The 18,966-nt window shown below is 43.1% G+C and overlaps 1 protein-coding gene across 1 annotated transcript in view; it reads right to left on the bottom strand.

Moving 5' to 3' along the window:
- LOC124597229 (nuclear factor NF-kappa-B p110 subunit) overlaps window positions 1–18,966 on the bottom strand; it is a 100,860-nt gene that overhangs the window by 12,474 nt on the left and 69,420 nt on the right. Inside the window, exons 14-15 of the mRNA XM_047135925.1 lie at window positions 17,256–17,466; window positions 4,254–4,420 (exon numbers count right to left, since the gene is read on the bottom strand). Of these exons, the coding sequence (XP_046991881.1) occupies window positions 4,254–4,420; window positions 17,256–17,466 (378 nt within the window). The remainder of the gene's footprint in view (window positions 1–4,253; window positions 4,421–17,255; window positions 17,467–18,966) is intronic.

Genomic DNA, 18,966 nt, shown 5'->3' with positions numbered 1-18,966 from the left:
AGTCACTGTTCTACACTCACCTATCCCCCTTCCCTGTTCCCACGTCAGTGCTACACAGTCTTTTTACTTCTCTGCTTTTCGTTGCCCCCTTTCTACCACGTTCCGTCTAACTTACCCGACTCTAGCTGATCTACCCTCTCTACATTGTCCCCGTATGCTCCCACGAAAAGCACTTTGCCATCCCCTACCCCTACCTTGCTCTCTCCCCTTCCCTGCCCCAGCCTCCTCCTTATCCCCAACACTCAAGATTGCTTCTTCCATCATGTGCTGATGCTCGCAGTCCGACACCTTTTTCTTATTTAATTGGATAGATAAAAATCTACCCACCAACGGGTGGCAGAACACACACATAAAAAGACTTGTGATTGGCAAGCTTTTGGAGCCAGTGGTTTCTTCTTCAGACAGAAGGGTGAAGGAAAAGGACTGCAGAGGTTTAGGAAAAGGGATAGAATTTGGTTAAGTCACCCAGAACCACAGGTTAGGGGAGACTTACCGTAAGAGAAAGGACTCTTCCTTCTCATCCTGTACGGTCTCCCCTGACTCATGGTTCTGGGTGACTTTCCCAAAATCTATCCCTTTTCCTAAACCTCTGCAGTCCTTTTCCTTCACTCTTCTTCCTTCCCCCTCAACCCTTCTGTCTGAAGAAGAGCCACTGGTTCCAAAAGCTTGCCAATCACAACAGTGTTTTATGTGTGTGTTCTACCGCCCTTTGGTGAGTAGATTTTTTTTTATCTAGCCAATTAAATATTTTTATCAATAACTGATTGTTTTTGTTGTTATAGGTCTATCTTTTTCATAATATTGTTATTTCATCCTGGATTTTCCATTGTTTAAAGGCTGAAGTACTGGAGATATAAAATGCAGACTTGCACTAGTAAGAAATATGTTCCTGTATACAACAAAGTTGTTAACATCAAATATAAAGTGTTAGGAATTCTTTTCAGAAGGTATTTGGAACACAGCTCTAAATGGAAGCAAAACAAGGATGATTGGCCTCTCAGGCAGGAGCACAATATAAGCTTTTGAAATACGGTGCTACAAGGGAATGCTGAAGTACTGATGATCAGGCCGAATAACTAATGAGGTGGTGCTGAACTGGACTGGGGGAAAAGGTATTTCTGGCATGATTTGGCTAAAGAAGGGACTGATCAGGAGAACAAGGCATCAAGGAATACACACCACTTGTTTGATAATGGAGGGTAGTGGTGTGGGGAGTCCAATAGCTCTAGAAGGCGTGATTACAGTAAGCAGGATCAAATGGATGTAGGTTCCTGCAGAGATGAAGAGGCTAGCATAGTATAGATTAGCACGGAGAGAGCGGTATCAAATTATTCTTCAGATTTTAGGTGATCCCAACATCATGGAGGAAGGGGATAAAAGTGACTGGATGCACTTAAAAACTTCTCGGTCTAAATCAGCTATGGCATGGATGTGCCTTAAATCCCCCCCGTATTTGGAAATTATGATTCTTCAAGTATTACGAGGACTGCCCCAGGGATGTGTGACAGGACCACCTTTGTTCTCTATACACATAAATGATTTGATGGACAGGCTGAGCAGCAATCTGCAGCCTTCTCCTGATGATACTATGGCATACAGGAAGAGCTCTTTAAATGACTGTAAGATGACGAAGAATATCTAGTTGGTGTGAAATATGGTAGCTTGCCCTAAAAACAGAAAAATGTACGTTAATGCACAGTAGGAAAAGCAATCCTGTAATATTCAAGTATGGCATTAGTAGTATGCTATAATATATAGGCATAAAGTTCCAAAGAGACATGAACTGGAACAAGCAGAGAGGGACGGTAGTAGAGAAGGCAACGGGCCAACTTCGGTTTATTAGGAGAATTTTAGGAAAGTGTAGCTCACCTATAAAAAGATGCTGCTTATGGAGACTATTGCAATCCATTCTCGAGTATTGAGTTTTTGGGATCCTCACCAGGTCAGATTGAAGGAAGACATTAAGCAATTCAGAGGTGTGCTGCTCAATTTGTTAAACAGTAGGTTCAATCAGTATATGAGCATTAGAGAAGTTTTCTGAACTCAAATTTGAATCCTTGGAGAGAAGATGACATTCTTTTCAAACTATTGAGAAAATTTAGAGAGAACTGGCACTTGAAGCTCTGATCGTAGAACAATTCTACTGCTGCTAAAGTATGTTTTGTGTAACGACCACGAAGATCAGAGAAACTTGGCTTGCACAGAGGGATATACACTGTTGTTTTTCCCTTGCTTCATTTGTGAGTGGAGCAGGAAAGGAAATTACTGGTAGGTGTACAAGGCACCATATGCATCATACAGTGGCCTTGTGTAGTATGCATGTAGATGTTCTTTACGATGCATTACTCCTGCAGCAATTAAGAGAGACTATGTTATATAAAAATCTACACAGATAAAAAGTTTTTTTCTTATCAGGGTAATGTTTGCCTTCCTGTACTCCTCATACTGTAGGTGCAAAATTGAAAGAGATTCACTTCAAAAAGCTAGAGAATCACTTCAAAAAGCTTTCACCTCTGCAATTAGCTCTGGTGATTAAGTTTGTCCTCAAATATAAAGTATTGTTGAAGCTTGAACAATTTATTTTTCACAGGTGCCCAGTCTCCCAATATGGAGCTTAGTAAAATGTTGGACAATGACTGGACTAAATGTATTGATTAGGTGACTAGACAATCACACCAGACCCTTAGTATTTGTCAGAATGGGAACTATTTAACCTCCCACGCAGAAAATGATACACTAAAAAACTGACAGAGTTCTGATCTTCATGTAACACCATCCCTGACGTGCTATGTAGAAGATGTTTATTCTGCCTAATGTAATGCATTTATTAATAAATAATGCTGTTTGTTCAACACATTTATTATTAAAGAAAATAAGTCGTCTGTCACTAAAATTGACAATTTAAATATGAATGAAGGCTGTGTCAAAACTGTTCATGATGTTTAATTTATGCTCAAGTTGTAAGCTTCTTAGGTGAATAAAACTGGCTGTTTACCACAATACCACAATACTGACCCTTGAAAACTAAAGTGTATTAGCTCACAAGAGGTGTACAAAACTGATGATGGCTGACCACTATGGAAGCTATCCTTTATGCTGCTTTGGTAAATGAGACTTTACTAAAACATCAACCTGTTCTCTCCTATGATCATCAGAACAATACGACGTGTTTCATTTTTTTACCAATTCTACACTAATTTCAATGATGTTACAATTAGAAATACATATTACAACACTTTTTGTGTTTTTGTGCTCACTTATCCTCATATGGGTGTTGGAGTGACCAAACTGTGGAATTTACTTTGCAAGAAAATTGGAAAAATATTACCTATTTGTAGTGGGACAAAGGAGGTTGTGGTCACAGTTTATATCAAGAACAATCAATGGGAAAGTGCTTTAAGGCAGTATCTCCTATGCAAGTAGAAAATTACCCACATTGCTGTATCATTTGCAAATGGTGACCTGAAATTGTTCCCAAGTAATATTGACATCCTTTGTTGATTGTGAAAGAAAATGTTGCTGCAATATGGACCCAACATAGGGAGAAAGCTTAGTTTTGTTCTGTCAGACAGGTAAGCTTGTTTCTCTGCACACGCAATTCTTGCAACTAAACAAGATGACATGAAAGCAAAGATTTGTATCTTATGGGCACTACACTCTTTGAAAGAGGAATAGCGGAGGAATGATATATGTGGTGAAATGTCATCATCATCAAAATAATATTATTAAAAAAAGGGGAGGGGGGGGGGAGGGAGTTGGTGTGCACTTGTTGCTGCCTGGAAAATATATAATTATGATGTGTCAAAAGAAGAGAATGATGGCAGTAGTCTTCTTCATTGTAAAAGGAGTTGTGAAACAGACACATTTATCAAGGAGGGATAAAGCCACAACACATAGGAGAAAAAATTACAATGAGTAACTTGGCTGATTCAAGAGTACCAAATGATGCAAAATAGTCAGTGAAAAGTTGATGACTGGTTTCTTAGGATGGATAAATGCTCCAAATGCTGTTTTCTCAAAAAGTAAAAGAAATGGAGTATTTATTCCATAGCTTTCGTAGTGCTGTATTTGAACTCTTGCTCATCTACTACCATCTGAGTATTGAGTGGATCCTTGTAACTCTGCCACTTGATGATGACAATACTGCCAAAATACAGTGGCAATCTATTGATTAGGTATGTTGCTAATCTGAAAATAGTTCAAGAATTCAGCTAGCAAAAACAAAAAACACAACTTCAAGTTCCACAACATACATGTTTAACTAAATATTCTGCAATTTTTTCATCGTCTCCATCTGCAGCAAAGTGCAGCACTGTTCGACCATTTGTATCTTCTTCATTTACATCCGCACCAGCAGTGATGAGTCTCTCTATTGCACCAAGATTTTTGTGGAGGACTCCAACATGAAGTGGTGTCCAACCTACAAAGAAAAGAAACACAAGTGGTTAATTGTCACATTAGTGTTCAACTGCGAAGCACAGAATGAACATATAGTACTATAAGTTACCATTAAATCCCCAATTTTTTAAAGAATCAACTCCCATGTATGTTTTATACGTGCTTCAAACTTCTGATTACTTTACAAAAGATTTAATGTTTGACCTATTTGATGTTAAACAAGTAAGTGAAAGAAAGTTTGGATTAATTAAATTTGAAGTTTTTGTTGGGTCACTAAATTATCATTATCAAACTATAAGCGAATGCTAGTTTTTTCAAGCATCTCAATGTTTATGACACCGTATCTCCTGAACTACTTATCATACAATGATACAATTTTGTAGGTATATTCAGTGGTCTATGTGGATCCTGTCTGTAAAATATGTTGCAAATAATGCAGTAAGTGATACATTTTTTCCTTTCTTTTTGCAATGAATGTCAGAGAAAAACTGTAAGCATTCACTTCCACAAACATATCTCCAGTCTTGTTTTGCTGCTATCTGTGTTTACACAAAAAACACAGGGTCCAGAAGTATTTCTTTTGGACTTACAATTACTGATGACATACTTGAGCATTAAGTTGATGAGTACTATGACATCCGTTTGTTTATGTGGTTACTCAAAAGGTTGCCTGGCCCAAAATAGAGGAATAGCGATGAGTAAAAGACATTAAACATATGACATAAAAACATACCCGCAGAAGAACCTGGACAGTTTCACAATAAAGTGCACCAGTAATATTAGATGGAAAATATCCTGCAAGAAAGGCCATTTTACATTTGGTGGAGGAGAAGCTGTGTGTTGGTCACCGTATTTACATGATCAATCATTGCGTTAGCTTTGTGATAGCTGTAACCCTATCAAATTTGACAACACATTGCGCTGGAGCACAAATGTGTATAAGGAGGAACATCCATAAAGTTGTATCTGCAGAACTGGGGGGAAAAAAACACAATTTCTCAGTATTAACATGGTGTGATGACCGAAAAATGGGACAAATGAGAAATTAGTTGCATCTTCACAAAGTTTCATCATACAACAGTAGAATTCACGCCATCAAGTAATCTCAAAAGCATTGCCAATTCTCCAATACAGTATCACACATGCTTTCTTATTACTGTGAAAAGAAGGCTGACCACTGGCATCAATACTATTTTTCCACATAATGGGAAGTCCATGGTTTCTATTTCCGAAAACGGAATTTGCCTGAGAGCTTCAATGTTTTGGCAGTATTTTTCATTGTGCCTGTCTGTGACTTGATGCCTCCTCCTTCATGTGATGAGTAGCTATCTACCCTCTCCATATCGTTATACTCCAGATAATTTACATGCTGCTTTGCAATGTACTGTATCTCCAATGGAAATTCCAAGAAATATAAAAAAGAAAGCTCTTACGAAAACTTGATTTGTGTGCAAGTGGGAACCAACTGAAGGGAAAAAGCAAGTCATGAGGAAGAGAGACAAAAATTAAGCTGAACAAGGGAAAGCATACTGATACAAGGTATGAGTACAGACACTGTCCAAACAATCCTGCGTTCTGTACAATTACACATGGTTACTAAGCAAATTTGTTTTGTAACGGATGTTCTTAGTATTCCCAGCGAGGCCTTTTTTTTGTAGTATAAAGTCTGAATTTAAGCAGTTCATGCTTCGTAGCTAATTTGTTGTTTTCCGAACCTTTTCTTTTCCTTGTCAAAAATGATGATTTGTTCATCATCTGAATAGTGGCTTCTTTGCTTTGGGAATAGATCAGATGTATTATTGAGACTGCTTATAGTAAGAAGGCCTGACCTCACTCATAACTGAATTTATGTTGATTTTCAAAAGCAGAGATTACCCTCTCAAACGTTAAACAGAAAATATATGAGAAGTTAATAAATATGGGAAATTTCTGTCTGTTAATACATTATCAAGTAACCATATGCCCCAATACAAGCTATTAGTTCTTTTCTGTTATCCACTGATACATCCAAGTATTTTCACACTAGGATCAGTTGGAAAATCTTCATGGGCAACCCCGACAGTTCTCCATCATAATGGGGCTGGTGGAATATGATGTTTGAATGAATTACTCGGCAACAGATAGTCCACCAAATGCATCTCATGTCATTTCACTAAAAAGCGAACAGGTCATGATAAGTTTGAATGACGAGCACTTCAACAGTGAACGTACTGGAAACGAGCAGAAACGAAAAACTGAAGATACATGGACAAGCTACAGTAGGGCAATAGCAAAACACATTGAAATTTCGCAAGTGCTGTGCATTTTATTCATCGGACCTGCCCACAAAAATAAAGACCTTTCTCAAGGCGGTACGTTGTGGCTGCAGAGATATACTTGGCCTAAAGTGGAATACGTCTACAGCCCAAATGTTTCAGAATATAAGCAGCAACATAATACTGATTACTTTTAATGCAGACAGACTGGCAGTTTGCAGGTAGGAGTTGTGACAGTATACAATTATGGGCAATAGTTACAGTTTGTTTTCCATAGTAATGCATGTTAGTTTTGGCCAGCATTCTAGGTCCTGTACACAGCAGTACAAAGTCGAGCAAACTTTGTTTCTAGACAGTGTCTAGAGGCAACCAAGCGATTTTGTACATAGGCAATCGAGAGAAATTTCTTGCCTATAGATATGCTTATGCTTCTGCAACAAAATTGCGGCACTTTTGACTCTTATTTGAAATTAGTGACGTGAGACAATTCTAACGACAATGTTGCATGACATTTTTTAGTGTGGATGTATATGTTGGTCTTTATTATTTTTGTATTTCTTATTGTTGAACAACACTTAACACAATGTGGCCAATGCAGAAAGTGTCGCTGCAGATTGGAGATTTTTCATGTAGTATCATGTTTGTGGGAAGACAGTAATTCTGAATATTAATATCATAACAAGAAGTCCTCAAGTACATCGCCCTTGTATAGACCCTCTACATACTCTTTCCACCTTTCTGCTTTCACTTCTTTGCTTAGAACTGGGTTTCCATCTGAGCTCTTGATATTCATACAAGTGGCTCTCTTTTCTCCAAAGGTCTCTCTAATTTTCCTGTAGGCAGTATCTATCTTACCCCTAGTGAGATAAACCTCAACATCCTTACATTTGTCCTCTAGCCATCCCTGCTTAGCCATTTTGCACTTCCTGTTGATCTCATTTTTGAGACGTTTGTATTCCTTTTTGCCTGCTTCATTTACTGCCTTTTTATATTTTCCCCTTTCATCAATTAAATTCAATATTTCTCCTGTTACCCAAGGATTTCTACTAGCCCTCACATTTTTACCTACTTGATCCTCTGCTGCCTTCACTACTTCATCTCTCACAGCTACCCATTCTTCTTCTACTGTATTTCTTTCCCCCATTCCTGTTAATTGTTCCCTTATGCTCTCCCTGAAACTCTGTACAACCTCTGGTTTAGTCAGTTTATCCAGGTCCCATCTCCTTAAATTCCCACCTTTTTGCAGTTTCTTCAGTTTTAATCTACAGTTCATAATCAATAGATTGTGGTCAGAGACCACATCTGCCCCTGGAAATGTCTTACAATTTAAAACCTGGTTCCTAAATCTCTGTCTTACCATTATATAATCTATCTGATACCTTCAAAGAAGGGAAAACAGAAAGGTGGAAAGAGTATATAGAGGGTCTATACAAGGGGGATGTACTTGAGGACAGTATTATGGAAATGGAAGATGAAATGGTAGATACGATACTGCGTGAAGAGTTTGACAGAGCACTCAAAGACCTGAGTCGAAACAAGGCCCTGGGAGTAGACAACATTCCATTGGAACTACTGACGGCCTTGGGAGAACCAGTCCTGACAAAACTCTACCATCTGGTGAGCAAGATGTATGAGACAGGCGAAATACCCTCAGACTTCAAGAAGAATATAATAATTCTAATCCCAAAGAAAGCAGGTGTTGACAGATGTGAAAATTACCGAACTATCAGTTTAATAAGTCATAGCTGCAAAATACTAATGCGAATTCTTTACAGACGAATGGAAAAACTGGTAGAAACCGACCTCGACGTAGATCAGTTTGGATTCCGCAGACATGTTGGAACACGTGAGGCAATACTGACCCTACGACTTATCTTAGAAAATAGATTAAGGAAAGGCAAGCCTACATTTCTAGCATTTGTAGACTTAGAGAAAGCTTTTGACAATGTTGACTGTAATACTCTCTTTCAAATTCTAAAGTTGGCAGGGGTAAAATACAGGGAGCAAAAGGCTATTTACAATTTGTACAGAAACCAGATGGCAGTTATAAGAGTCGAGGGGCATGAAAGGGAAGCAGCGGTTGGGAAGGGAGTTGTAGCCTGTCCCCGATGTTATTCAATCTGTATATTGAGCAAGCGGTAAAGGAAACAAAAGAAAAATTCGGAGTAGGTATTAAAATCCATGGAGAAGAAATAAAAACGTTGAGATTCACCGATGACATTGTAATTCTGTCAGAGACAACAAAGGCCTTGGAAAAGCAGTTGAACGGAACGGACAGTGCCTTGAAAGGAGGATATAAGATGAACATCAACAAAAGCAAAACGAGGATAATGGAATGTAGTCGAATTAAGTCGGGTGATGCTGAGGGAATTAGATTAGGAAATGAGACAATTAAAGTAGTAAAGGAGTTTTGCTATTTGGGGAGCAAAATAACTGATGATGGTAGAAGTAGAGAGGATATAAAATGTAGACTGGCAATGGCAAGGAAAGTGTTTATGAAGAAGAGAAATTTGTTAACATCGAGTATAGATTTAATAGTCAGGAAGTTGTTTCTGAAAGTATTTGTATGGAATGTAGCCATGTATGGAAGTGAAACATGGACGATAAATACACTCCTGGAAATGGAAAAAAGAACACATTGACACCGGTGTGTCAGACCCACCATACTTGCTCCGGACACTGCGAGAGGGCTGTACAAGCAATGATCACACGCACGGCACAGCGGACACACCAGGAACCGCGGTGTTGGCCGTCGAATGGTGCTAGCTGCGCAGCATTTGTGCACCGCCGCCGTCAGTGTCAGCCAGTTTGCCGTGGCATACGGAGCTCCATCGCAGTCTTTAACACTGGTAGCATGCCGCGACAGCGTGGACGTGAACCGTATGTGCAGTTGACGGACTTTGAGCGAGGGCGTGTAGTGGGCATGCGGGAGGCCGGGTGGACGTACCGCCGAATTGCTCAACACGTGGGGTGTGAGGTCTCCACAGTACATCGATGTTGTCGCCAGTGGTCGGCGGAAGGTGCACGTGCCCGTCGACCTGGGACCGGACCACAGCGACGCACGGATGCACACCAAGACCGTAGGATCCTACGCAGTGCCGTAGGGGACAACACCGACACTTCCCAGCAAATTAGGGACACTGTTGCTCCTGGGGTATCGGCGAGGACCATTCGCAACCGTCTCCATGAAGCTGGGCTACGGTCCCGCACACCGTTAGGCCGTCTTCCGCTCACGCCCAACATCGTGCAGCCCGCCTCCAGTGGTGTCGCGACAGGCGTGAATGGAGGGACGAATGGAGACGTGTAGTCTTCAGCGATGAGAGTCGCTTCTGCCTTGGTGCCAATGATGGTCGTATGCGTGTTTGGCGCCGTGCAGGTGAGCGCCACAATCAGGACTGCATACGACCGAGGCACACAGGGCCAACACCCGGAATCATGGTGTGGGGAGCGATCTCCTACACTGGCCGTACACCACTGGTGATCGTCGAGGGGACACTGAATAGTGCACGGTACATCCAAACCGTCATCGAACCCATCGTTCTACCATTCCTAGACCGGAAAGGGAACTTGCTGTTCCAACAGGACAATGCACGTCCGCATGTATCCCGTGCCACCCAACGTGCTCTAGAAGGCGTAAGTCAACTACCCTGGCCAGCAAGATCTCCGGATCTGTCCCCCATTGATCATGTTTGGGACTGGATGAAGCGGCGTCTCACGCGGTCTGCACGTCCAGCACGAACGCTGGTCCAACTGTGGCGCCAGGTGGAAATGGCATGGCAAGCCGTTCCACAGGACTACATCCAGCATCTCTACGATCGTCTCCATGGGAGAATAGCAGCCTGCATTGCTGCGAAAGGTGGATATACACTGTACCGAATTGCTCAACACGTGGGGTGTGAGGTCTCCACAGTACATCGATGTTGTCGCCAGTGGTCGGCGGAAGGTGCACGTGCCCGTCGACCTGGGACCGGACCGCAGCGACGCACGGATGCACGCCAAGACCGTAGGATCCTACGCAGTGCCGTAGGGGACAACACCGCCACTTCCCAGCAAATTAGGGACACTGTTGCTCCTGGGGTATCGGCGAGGACCATTCGCAACCGTCTCCATGAAGCTGGGCTACGGTCCCGCACACCGTTACGCCGTCTTCCGCTCACGCCCAACATCGTGCAGCCCGCCTCCAGTGGTGTCGCGACAGGCGTGAATGGAGGGACGAATGGAGACGTGTAGTCTTCAGCGATGAGAGTCGCTTCTGCCTTGGTGCCAATGATGGTCGTATGCGTGTTTGGCGCCGTGCAGGTGAGCGCCACAATCAGGACTGCATACGACCGAGGCACAGAGGGCCAACACCCGGAATCATGGTGTGGGGAGCGATCTCCTACACTGGCCGTACACCACTGGTGATCGTCGAGGGGACACTGAATAGTGCACGGTACATCCAAACTGTCATCGAACCCATCGTTCTACCATTCCTAGACCGGAAAGGGAACTTGCTGTTCCAACAGGACAATGCACGTCCGCATGTATCCCGTGCCACCCAACGTGCTCTAGAAGGCGTAAGTCAACTACCCTGGCCAGCAAGATCTCCGGATCTGTCCCCCATTGATCATGTTTGGGACTGGATGAAGCGGCGTCTCACGCGGTCTGCACGTCCAGCACGAACGCTGGTCCAACTGTGGCGCCAGGTGGAAATGGCATGGCAAGCCGTTCCACAGGACTACATCCAGCATCTCTACGATCGTCTCCATGGGAGAATAGCAGCCTGCATTGCTGCGAAAGGTGGATATACACTGTACTAGTGCCGACATTGTGCATGCTCTGTTGCCTGTGTCTATGTGCCTGTGGTTCTGTCAGTGTGATCATGTGATGTATCTGACCCCAGGAATGTGTCAATAAAGTTTCCCCTTCCTGGGACAATGAATTCACGGTGTTCTTATTTCAATTTCCAGGAGTGTAGTTTGGACAAGAAGAGAATAGAAGCTTTCGAAATGTGGTGCTACAGAAGAATGCTGAAGATTAGATGGGTAGACCACATAACTAATGAGGAGGTATTGAATAGAATTGGGGAGAACAGGAGTTTGTGGCACAACTTGACAGGAAGAAGGGACCAGTTGGTAGGACATGTTCTGAGGCATCAAGGGATCACAAATTTAGCATTGGAGGGCAGCGTGGAGGGTAAAAATGTTTGTGGCACAACTTGACAGGAAGAAGGGACCAGTTGGTAGGACATGTTCTGAGGCATCAAGGGATCACAAATTTAGCATTGGAGGGCAGCGTGGAGGGTAAAAATCGTAGAGGGAGACCAAGAGATGAATACACTAAGCAGATTCAGAAGGATGTAGGTTGCAGTAAGTACTGGGAGATGAAGACGCTTGCACAAGATAGAGTAGCATGGAGAGCTGCATCAAACCAGTCTCAGGACTGAAGACAACAACAACAACAACATGTCGCGTACCGAAGAGCTCTTTCGATTTCTTTCACTATCCATTGTCATCACTGCACAAGCTGCGGTCGTAACAATGTCAGCCATATTTATCAAACAATGGAAAATACAGGACGGAATGTAACACTACTATGAAAAGGATAGTTGCTACTCACCATATAGTGAAGATGCCAAGTCGCAGATAGCCACAACAAAAAGACTGTCACAAAATAAGCTTTCAGTCAACAAGGCCTTTGTCAAAAGGCTGTGAGAGACTATGGTCATGTGTGTGTGTGAGATGCACTTCTCCCTCCCTCTGTGTGTGTGTGTGTGTGTGTGTGTGTGTGTGTGTGTGTGTGTGTGTGTGTGTGTGTGCGTGTGCGCGGGGGGGGGGGGGGGGGGGGGGGGGGGGGGGGGTTAATTATGACAAAGGCCTTGTTGGCCAAAAGCTTATTTTGTCACAGTCTTTTTGTCGTACCTTTCTGTGACTAACACTTCCACTATATGATGAACAGTAACTATCCTTTTCATAATATCAGCCACATTTATCAAATGCTGAGGAACAAGTCATTCAAATATGTACACATGACAAAGTCTACACTCTCTTCTCTTTCGCAACTTTTGGCACTCGACATTCTTGTGAGGGTTTAACTGCTTGGTCAGTGAGTGTAGGAACTGAAGAAGAGCAGGCAGCCTGGGATCCTCAGTCTGTGGTCCCTTCAGCCACTGGCTAGCGTTGGGCATCTGATCTCTAGATTTCCGGGGACAGGGTTTCCGAGATGGTGACCTGTCTGCAAGTGAGGTGGTTGGTTCCCGAAGATAATGCTGTAGGAACAACGAGGCGGGGAGGAGGGGGCTATCACTCCCCACGGTCAAGTTTAATTGCACTGACTACTGGAAGTAGACATCCAGGCCATAAACACATCATATACTGCTGACGACCTTGCCAAAGTAAACGCAAAGTACCCACTGGGACTCGGTACAAATCGTCTTTTTTTTCTGAGTTTCAAAGAGTTCCTGATTTTGCATTCCTTGAGTAGGTTGACACACTTCTGGGATCAAAGAGGGTGGTCGCTCACACAATTGACTCCAGACCAGTGGTAGCACAAGTGTTGAATTTTCATGAAGTGGCCAGCAACAGTCGCCACCTACGGGGTCATGTATACACTGGGAAGACATATCCCAAAGCAGTGGCATTTAAACCACCACACTGGATGTAAAAAAAAAAAGGCTTCACATTGTAGTGTTCAACACAATTTTGACCTTTCCTGGAAGTAAATCTGCCTAAAAATCGAGGCCAGTGTTTACCTTGTTGTCTGACACGCCTCTCAACGTACACAATGTATGAAGATCATCCCTCACCTCTTCACATGTTCACACAAATCTTCGTTCATTTACAGCATAAGTGAAAATTTAATTGCTATAACTTGCTGAGGTACTTCTGGAATGTGAAGGTACACCATCAAGGCGTTTAAAAGAGAGTAATGCCTGGGACTAGAAAGAATTTGCCACCGTGATTAAGACGGAATCGTTTTTGCAATATGCTAAGGGAAGAGAAATTGTTGAATACATAAAAAAATTGGTTTTAAGACACAAACGAACTAATGACATCAACTAATAGTGGGCAACTGATTAAATAAATGGGGAAAGCTGAGTTTATGCTGGACCAGGATTCGAACCCAGTCTCCTGCTTAGTAGGCAGATGCTTTGACCACTGATCCATCAGGATAATGGGCACGAGGGCCTACACTTGTAATGTCTGGATATGTTGGGAATTTGGGTCCTTTGGGAGGCGTGTTAGGGTAGTCCACGCAATTGTGATGAGCACTTTGTCCAGATGGCACAGTGGACAGTGCATCTGCCTAGTAAGCAGAAGGCTCATGTTCAAATCCCGGTCTGTCACAAATTTTCAGCTTTTCCCATTGATTTAATCAATGTCTATTGGAAGCTAACATCAATTCCTGTGTGTCTTGATTCACAGTTGCTGCAGGATCAAAATGTTACCCGTTCTTTCAGACATGTTCGAATACATATTTGACCGGGGGGGGGGGGGGGGGGGGGGGGGGGGGGGGAACAATTATAAATGGGATTTTTGTTCCTGAACATCAACAGTTGGTTGAACTGGCCCCACACTTCTGCTCTGCTTAGACGGGACCATTAGAAGTGAGGACAGCATGCTGCTAGATATTTCCCGCCGTTTTGTAACATCACGATGCCTGAGCAATAGGTGCACCCCTACATTGCGAAAACCATAATCATCAAATTTCTTGGTCGTGGAGGAATTACTGCAGCGGAAATTTGCCAAAGATTGACTACACAGTTCGGTGATTAATCATTATCAAGGACGCGTATGTTTGCCTGGCATACGAAGTTCAAGGAAGGACAAGAACATGTGGAAAATCAGAAACATGATTGCCTTCCTTGGACATGCATTACAGACAAAAACATTCATGCGGTTAAAGAGATTATTGACGATGATCGACTGGCAATAGTATCAGATATTGTACAATAAGTTTGAATCAGTTATGGGAGCTGTCAAGCAATCATTACAGACGACCTACAGTTAAGAAAAATGTGTTCCAGATGGGTCCCTAAACTTTTGACTGAAAATCTGAAGTTGAGACATTTGGAGGCCTGAAAGAGGCTTACAGCAAGGTTTGCAGAAGAAGGTAATGCATTTTTGAGTCAGATTGTCACCTGGGACGAAACATGGGTTCACAAACACACTCCAGAATCGAAACAAGCCAGCAAGGAGTGGCAGAGGAAAGATCACTGAGGCATTTTGCTTATTGATTTTTTGAATGAGCGATGCACAATCAATTCTGCTTACAACTGCGAACTGTTGAACAAGGCCAGAGTTACATATCACCACAAAAGACGACCAATCGATCCTCCACGACAATGCATGAGCCCCATACTTCAGTTAGTTTCCAGGCTACAGGAAAAGCACTGGACTACACTTTATCATCCTCCTGACAGTCCGGGCTTATCGTCCTGCCCTGCGATTTCCATTTATTCGGACTGCTTAACGAAGCTGCAGGAGGGCGACGATTAGAATATGATGATAGTGTGGAAGACTTCGTGCGCAACTGGCTGCGGATACAACCCAGTTCTTTTTATGATGAGGGCATCAAAAAGCTGCCTATACACTGGGACAAATGCTATTCCAAAGCAGGAGTCTATGTGGAAGAACAAATTATAATTGCCTAAGTTTTTCAGTAAATGAATTTAAATAAAAAATAAATTCCTGCTTATATTTGATCCGCCTTTGTATACCATCAGTTTCACTTCGAGAAAGGACTTCCACCTTTTCGGATGCGAACAAGGAACTCTCAGTAACCGTCGAGAAGTTTGTTGGTTTCTTTTCCTTCGATGGCATAGCAAAAGAGGGAAAGTTTCTGCAGTCACAAAGATTCACACTGAACTGTGGCCTGTCTGACTGAAGACTGATGGGTCCTCCATGCCACTAGATGATAACTCTGGACATTCCATAATGCCACCTACTCAGAACGAGGGCTCTCACCATGGGTGTAACCCAGCTGGAACAAAGGCTACCTGGTGAGATGGCCAGTGCCTGGAGACTCCAGATGGCCACCTACTCCACAGCATGCATTACAGCTTGAGAACCAATAGTGAGACCCTGTGTGGTCAGGGAGTTACCACCATACGGGTACCAGACGATGCCTCTCACAGGCTGGCTACTTTGCTGGGTAGAGGGCGAGCTTGCCTACACAATCTAAAACTTTATTAATAGGGTAGAGGCTGAGTGGGGGGTAGTAAACCAATATACGTAGTGCAAAATAAAGGAACAAAGTAGGAGTATATAGAATCGACATTCTATGAGTGAGCTTGGTTGTCAGCAGGCAGTCTGTTCTAGAAAGAGTAAGTTGCAGACAAGATATAGTTGGAATGTAAAACTGCAGCAGGAAAAGAGAAATTTGAGCTCCAGGGAGAGGGGGTCAGAGCCACCTAGGTTTGATGCTTTGTAGAATACTATTATTTTACACCAACAGATGGTGCTGGCTGTATGAACTTTATACTAGTCTATGTTACTTGACAAATCATAGTGAACACATTCCATTACGTTGTTATCTGCTGCTGCCAAATGGTTGTGTTGTGGTGCAATATTTCTAAGCAGACAAATTTCATAAATTTAACACACCTTTACTTGGTAAGTTAATGCCATTCATTTTTTTTTTCACTTAATGAAAGAAAACAATGTTATCCCTAAATTACATTTAAGGAGATAAAAAAGGACCATATTCTAAAAGCTTAATTTATTTCAATTTAATATATTTACACATTCCTCACTTAAATTAACTTTAAACTTTTTCTGTAAACTGCTCTGTGGTTATATGTGTTTTTCGTAATTTGTATAGGTGCCGTACAAAATGGGAGCTGAATGTGAAATGTTCACTGGCAGGTTCAATGCCTCCATGGTGTGAAATGTCTCAACACCAAAATTGCTCAAATTGACTGGCCTGGAAACAGTTTAACCTAAACGCTTTACAGCACTTGTGGATAGGGCTATAACATGCAGTTTTCGAAGAGCCTCATCCATGCGACACACACCAGCTTATTGCACACGTTCAGGATGATGATGACGATTGGTTTGGTTCGTGGGGTGCTCAACTGTGCGGTTATCAGTGCCCGTACAAATTCCCAACCTTTGTTCAGTCCAATATCGCCACTTACATGAATGGTGATGAAATGATGAGGACAACACAAACACACAGCCATCTCGAGGCCACATGTTCAGGAGGCATCAAACTCAAGCCACCCCTGAAGAGAGAGCAATGCTTGCACAGACTTTTTGCGCATGGTTGAAGAAAGTTTTCCCAATCGTGGACACCATGTAAAATACTTAAAAGAGAACAGATAACTGTCCAAGCATTCTATCAAATGTAGGTTTTTTTTCCAGCAGGGGAGGGGGAGCTAATAAAAATATTCTAACACTTCTAACCCTGTGTTTTCTTTCTTGTCGTGTGAGAAGGGAATCCAAGAAGTCAAAGTATTTCTGATACACGCCGTAAATAAATTTTCTCTTGCATTGGAAAGCACAGTGGAGTTATATGTAAACTTATTCTGCTGCGTTTTGACGACAAAATATTGTAGCTCTCAATATTAAACACTCCCTTATGTCTTACTGAATGAAGATAACAACAGAACCAATAACATACCTGTTGAGTTTTTCTTGTTTACATCAGGTTTCATTTCCGATTTATAATTTGACGGTGTCAGCAGCTCCTCAACACACAAATTGGCATGATGTTTCACCGCAACATGAAGTGGTGTATCGCCATTTTCATCTTGCCTGTCAGGATCCGCACCTGCGTTTAGCAGCCATTTCACTGATACAGGATTCCCAGCTGCAGCCGTGTGCAGAGGTGTCTAGAGAAGAGACAACATTGGCATTACTCTGTTGAAGCACTATAAGAAAAAAGGCATATTTACATATGGAAACAAATAACTTCTTCTCATGGGTATCACATAGCTTCACAATACTTTTATCAATGACCAGTGTTTGTCCTAAATTTTTCGCATTTTAGTATTGTGACACCAGTCTTCGAAGTTCTCATCAAATAACACAAAAACTTAAGAAATTGCAGATACCTTTTCATATCTAAAGTCTAGTACCGAACGCCGCGCAATTTCAATTGGTGCCAGACGATATGGACGTCAAAGACCCCTAGAGGTCTCTGCACCATCACGCCGTAAGCCGTGGCGGCAGGCGCTTCCTGGCATGCATTTAGTGTGAGAGTCCACAGTGGGACACATGGTCCCAGTGGCCAATAGCGGCGTCCGCGATCATGGATTTAAGTGCCTGCCTTTTGCTCAGCCAGTCAGTCTAACCTTGCGTACATCTTTGGACATATCGCCTCGCCTTAAGACAATAAACTTACTTTCGTGTTCTGTTTACGAGTGGACATGGTTGTCTGGTTAGGTTTTCTTGTGACTCAGTTGTTTCGTTCTTGATGTTGTCCTAAGGTCCTTCATCGGTAGTGTATGTCTTCTCCCGTATGAGTTGTTCGCGGACCACGCCGTGCTTTCCGTCACGTCGACCCCGTGACCGTTCCGGTCGCAGTTACAACATTTTGGCGACGAGGTGGTCATTGTTGGCATGGAGGCGAAGTTGGTCTGTCTGCTGGAGCAACAGCAGCAGCTCATGCAGCGGCAGCAGCTCCAGTTAGATATCTTGCAGTGGCTGCTGTGATTGCAAACGAACAAAGTCGGTGCCCGGGGCGCATTACCAAAACAGCTCCCGAGTCCTCGGGATGTCAGATGCGTTCCCACGTCCGACGTCATTCCCACCACTTAATGACGCTAAAGAAGACTGGAAGACGTACTTACATTGACTGAAACAACATTTCACAGCTTTTCAAGTCACAGACAACTCCTTGCAGCAGTCGTTGTTTATGTCTTGGGCCTCCCCAGACACGTTCTTTCTTCTCTGCAAGTTGGCACTGTTGTTCGATCCTGTGGCTCTCTCTTTCCTTTTGCTGACAAACTATTATTCCCAATGCTACAATGTGGTCGCCTCTCGGCTGGAGTTCCACCAGTACCATAAACAGCCTGGTCAATCCTATCTTTCCTGGGTCATGGACTTATACAGGGTCTCAGCCATCAATGGCGATATTGACCGCCTGATCCTTGGGTGCACCATGTGTGTGTGTGTGCGCGCGTCACCAGGCAAGCCGCCTCCCTCAGTCCTTTGCACCCTGGCCTGTGCCTCGCTGGCCCTGGGATCGCATCCGTATTGATTTTGCGGGCCCGTTTTTGGCGTCCATGTGGTTACTTATCGCTGATGCCTACTCAAAACACCCATATGTTGTTCGCATGGCGTCCACCAGCACGGAGGCTACACTCACAACCCAGGCCCAGGTTCTCGCC

The sequence above is a fragment of the Schistocerca americana genome, chromosome 1 (genome assembly GCF_021461395.2).
Source record: "Schistocerca americana isolate TAMUIC-IGC-003095 chromosome 1, iqSchAmer2.1, whole genome shotgun sequence".
Taxonomy (NCBI): Eukaryota; Metazoa; Arthropoda; class Insecta; order Orthoptera; family Acrididae; genus Schistocerca; species Schistocerca americana.
The sequence above is the reverse complement of the archived record's forward strand: the minus strand, read 5'-3'. Positions and strand labels throughout refer to the sequence as shown.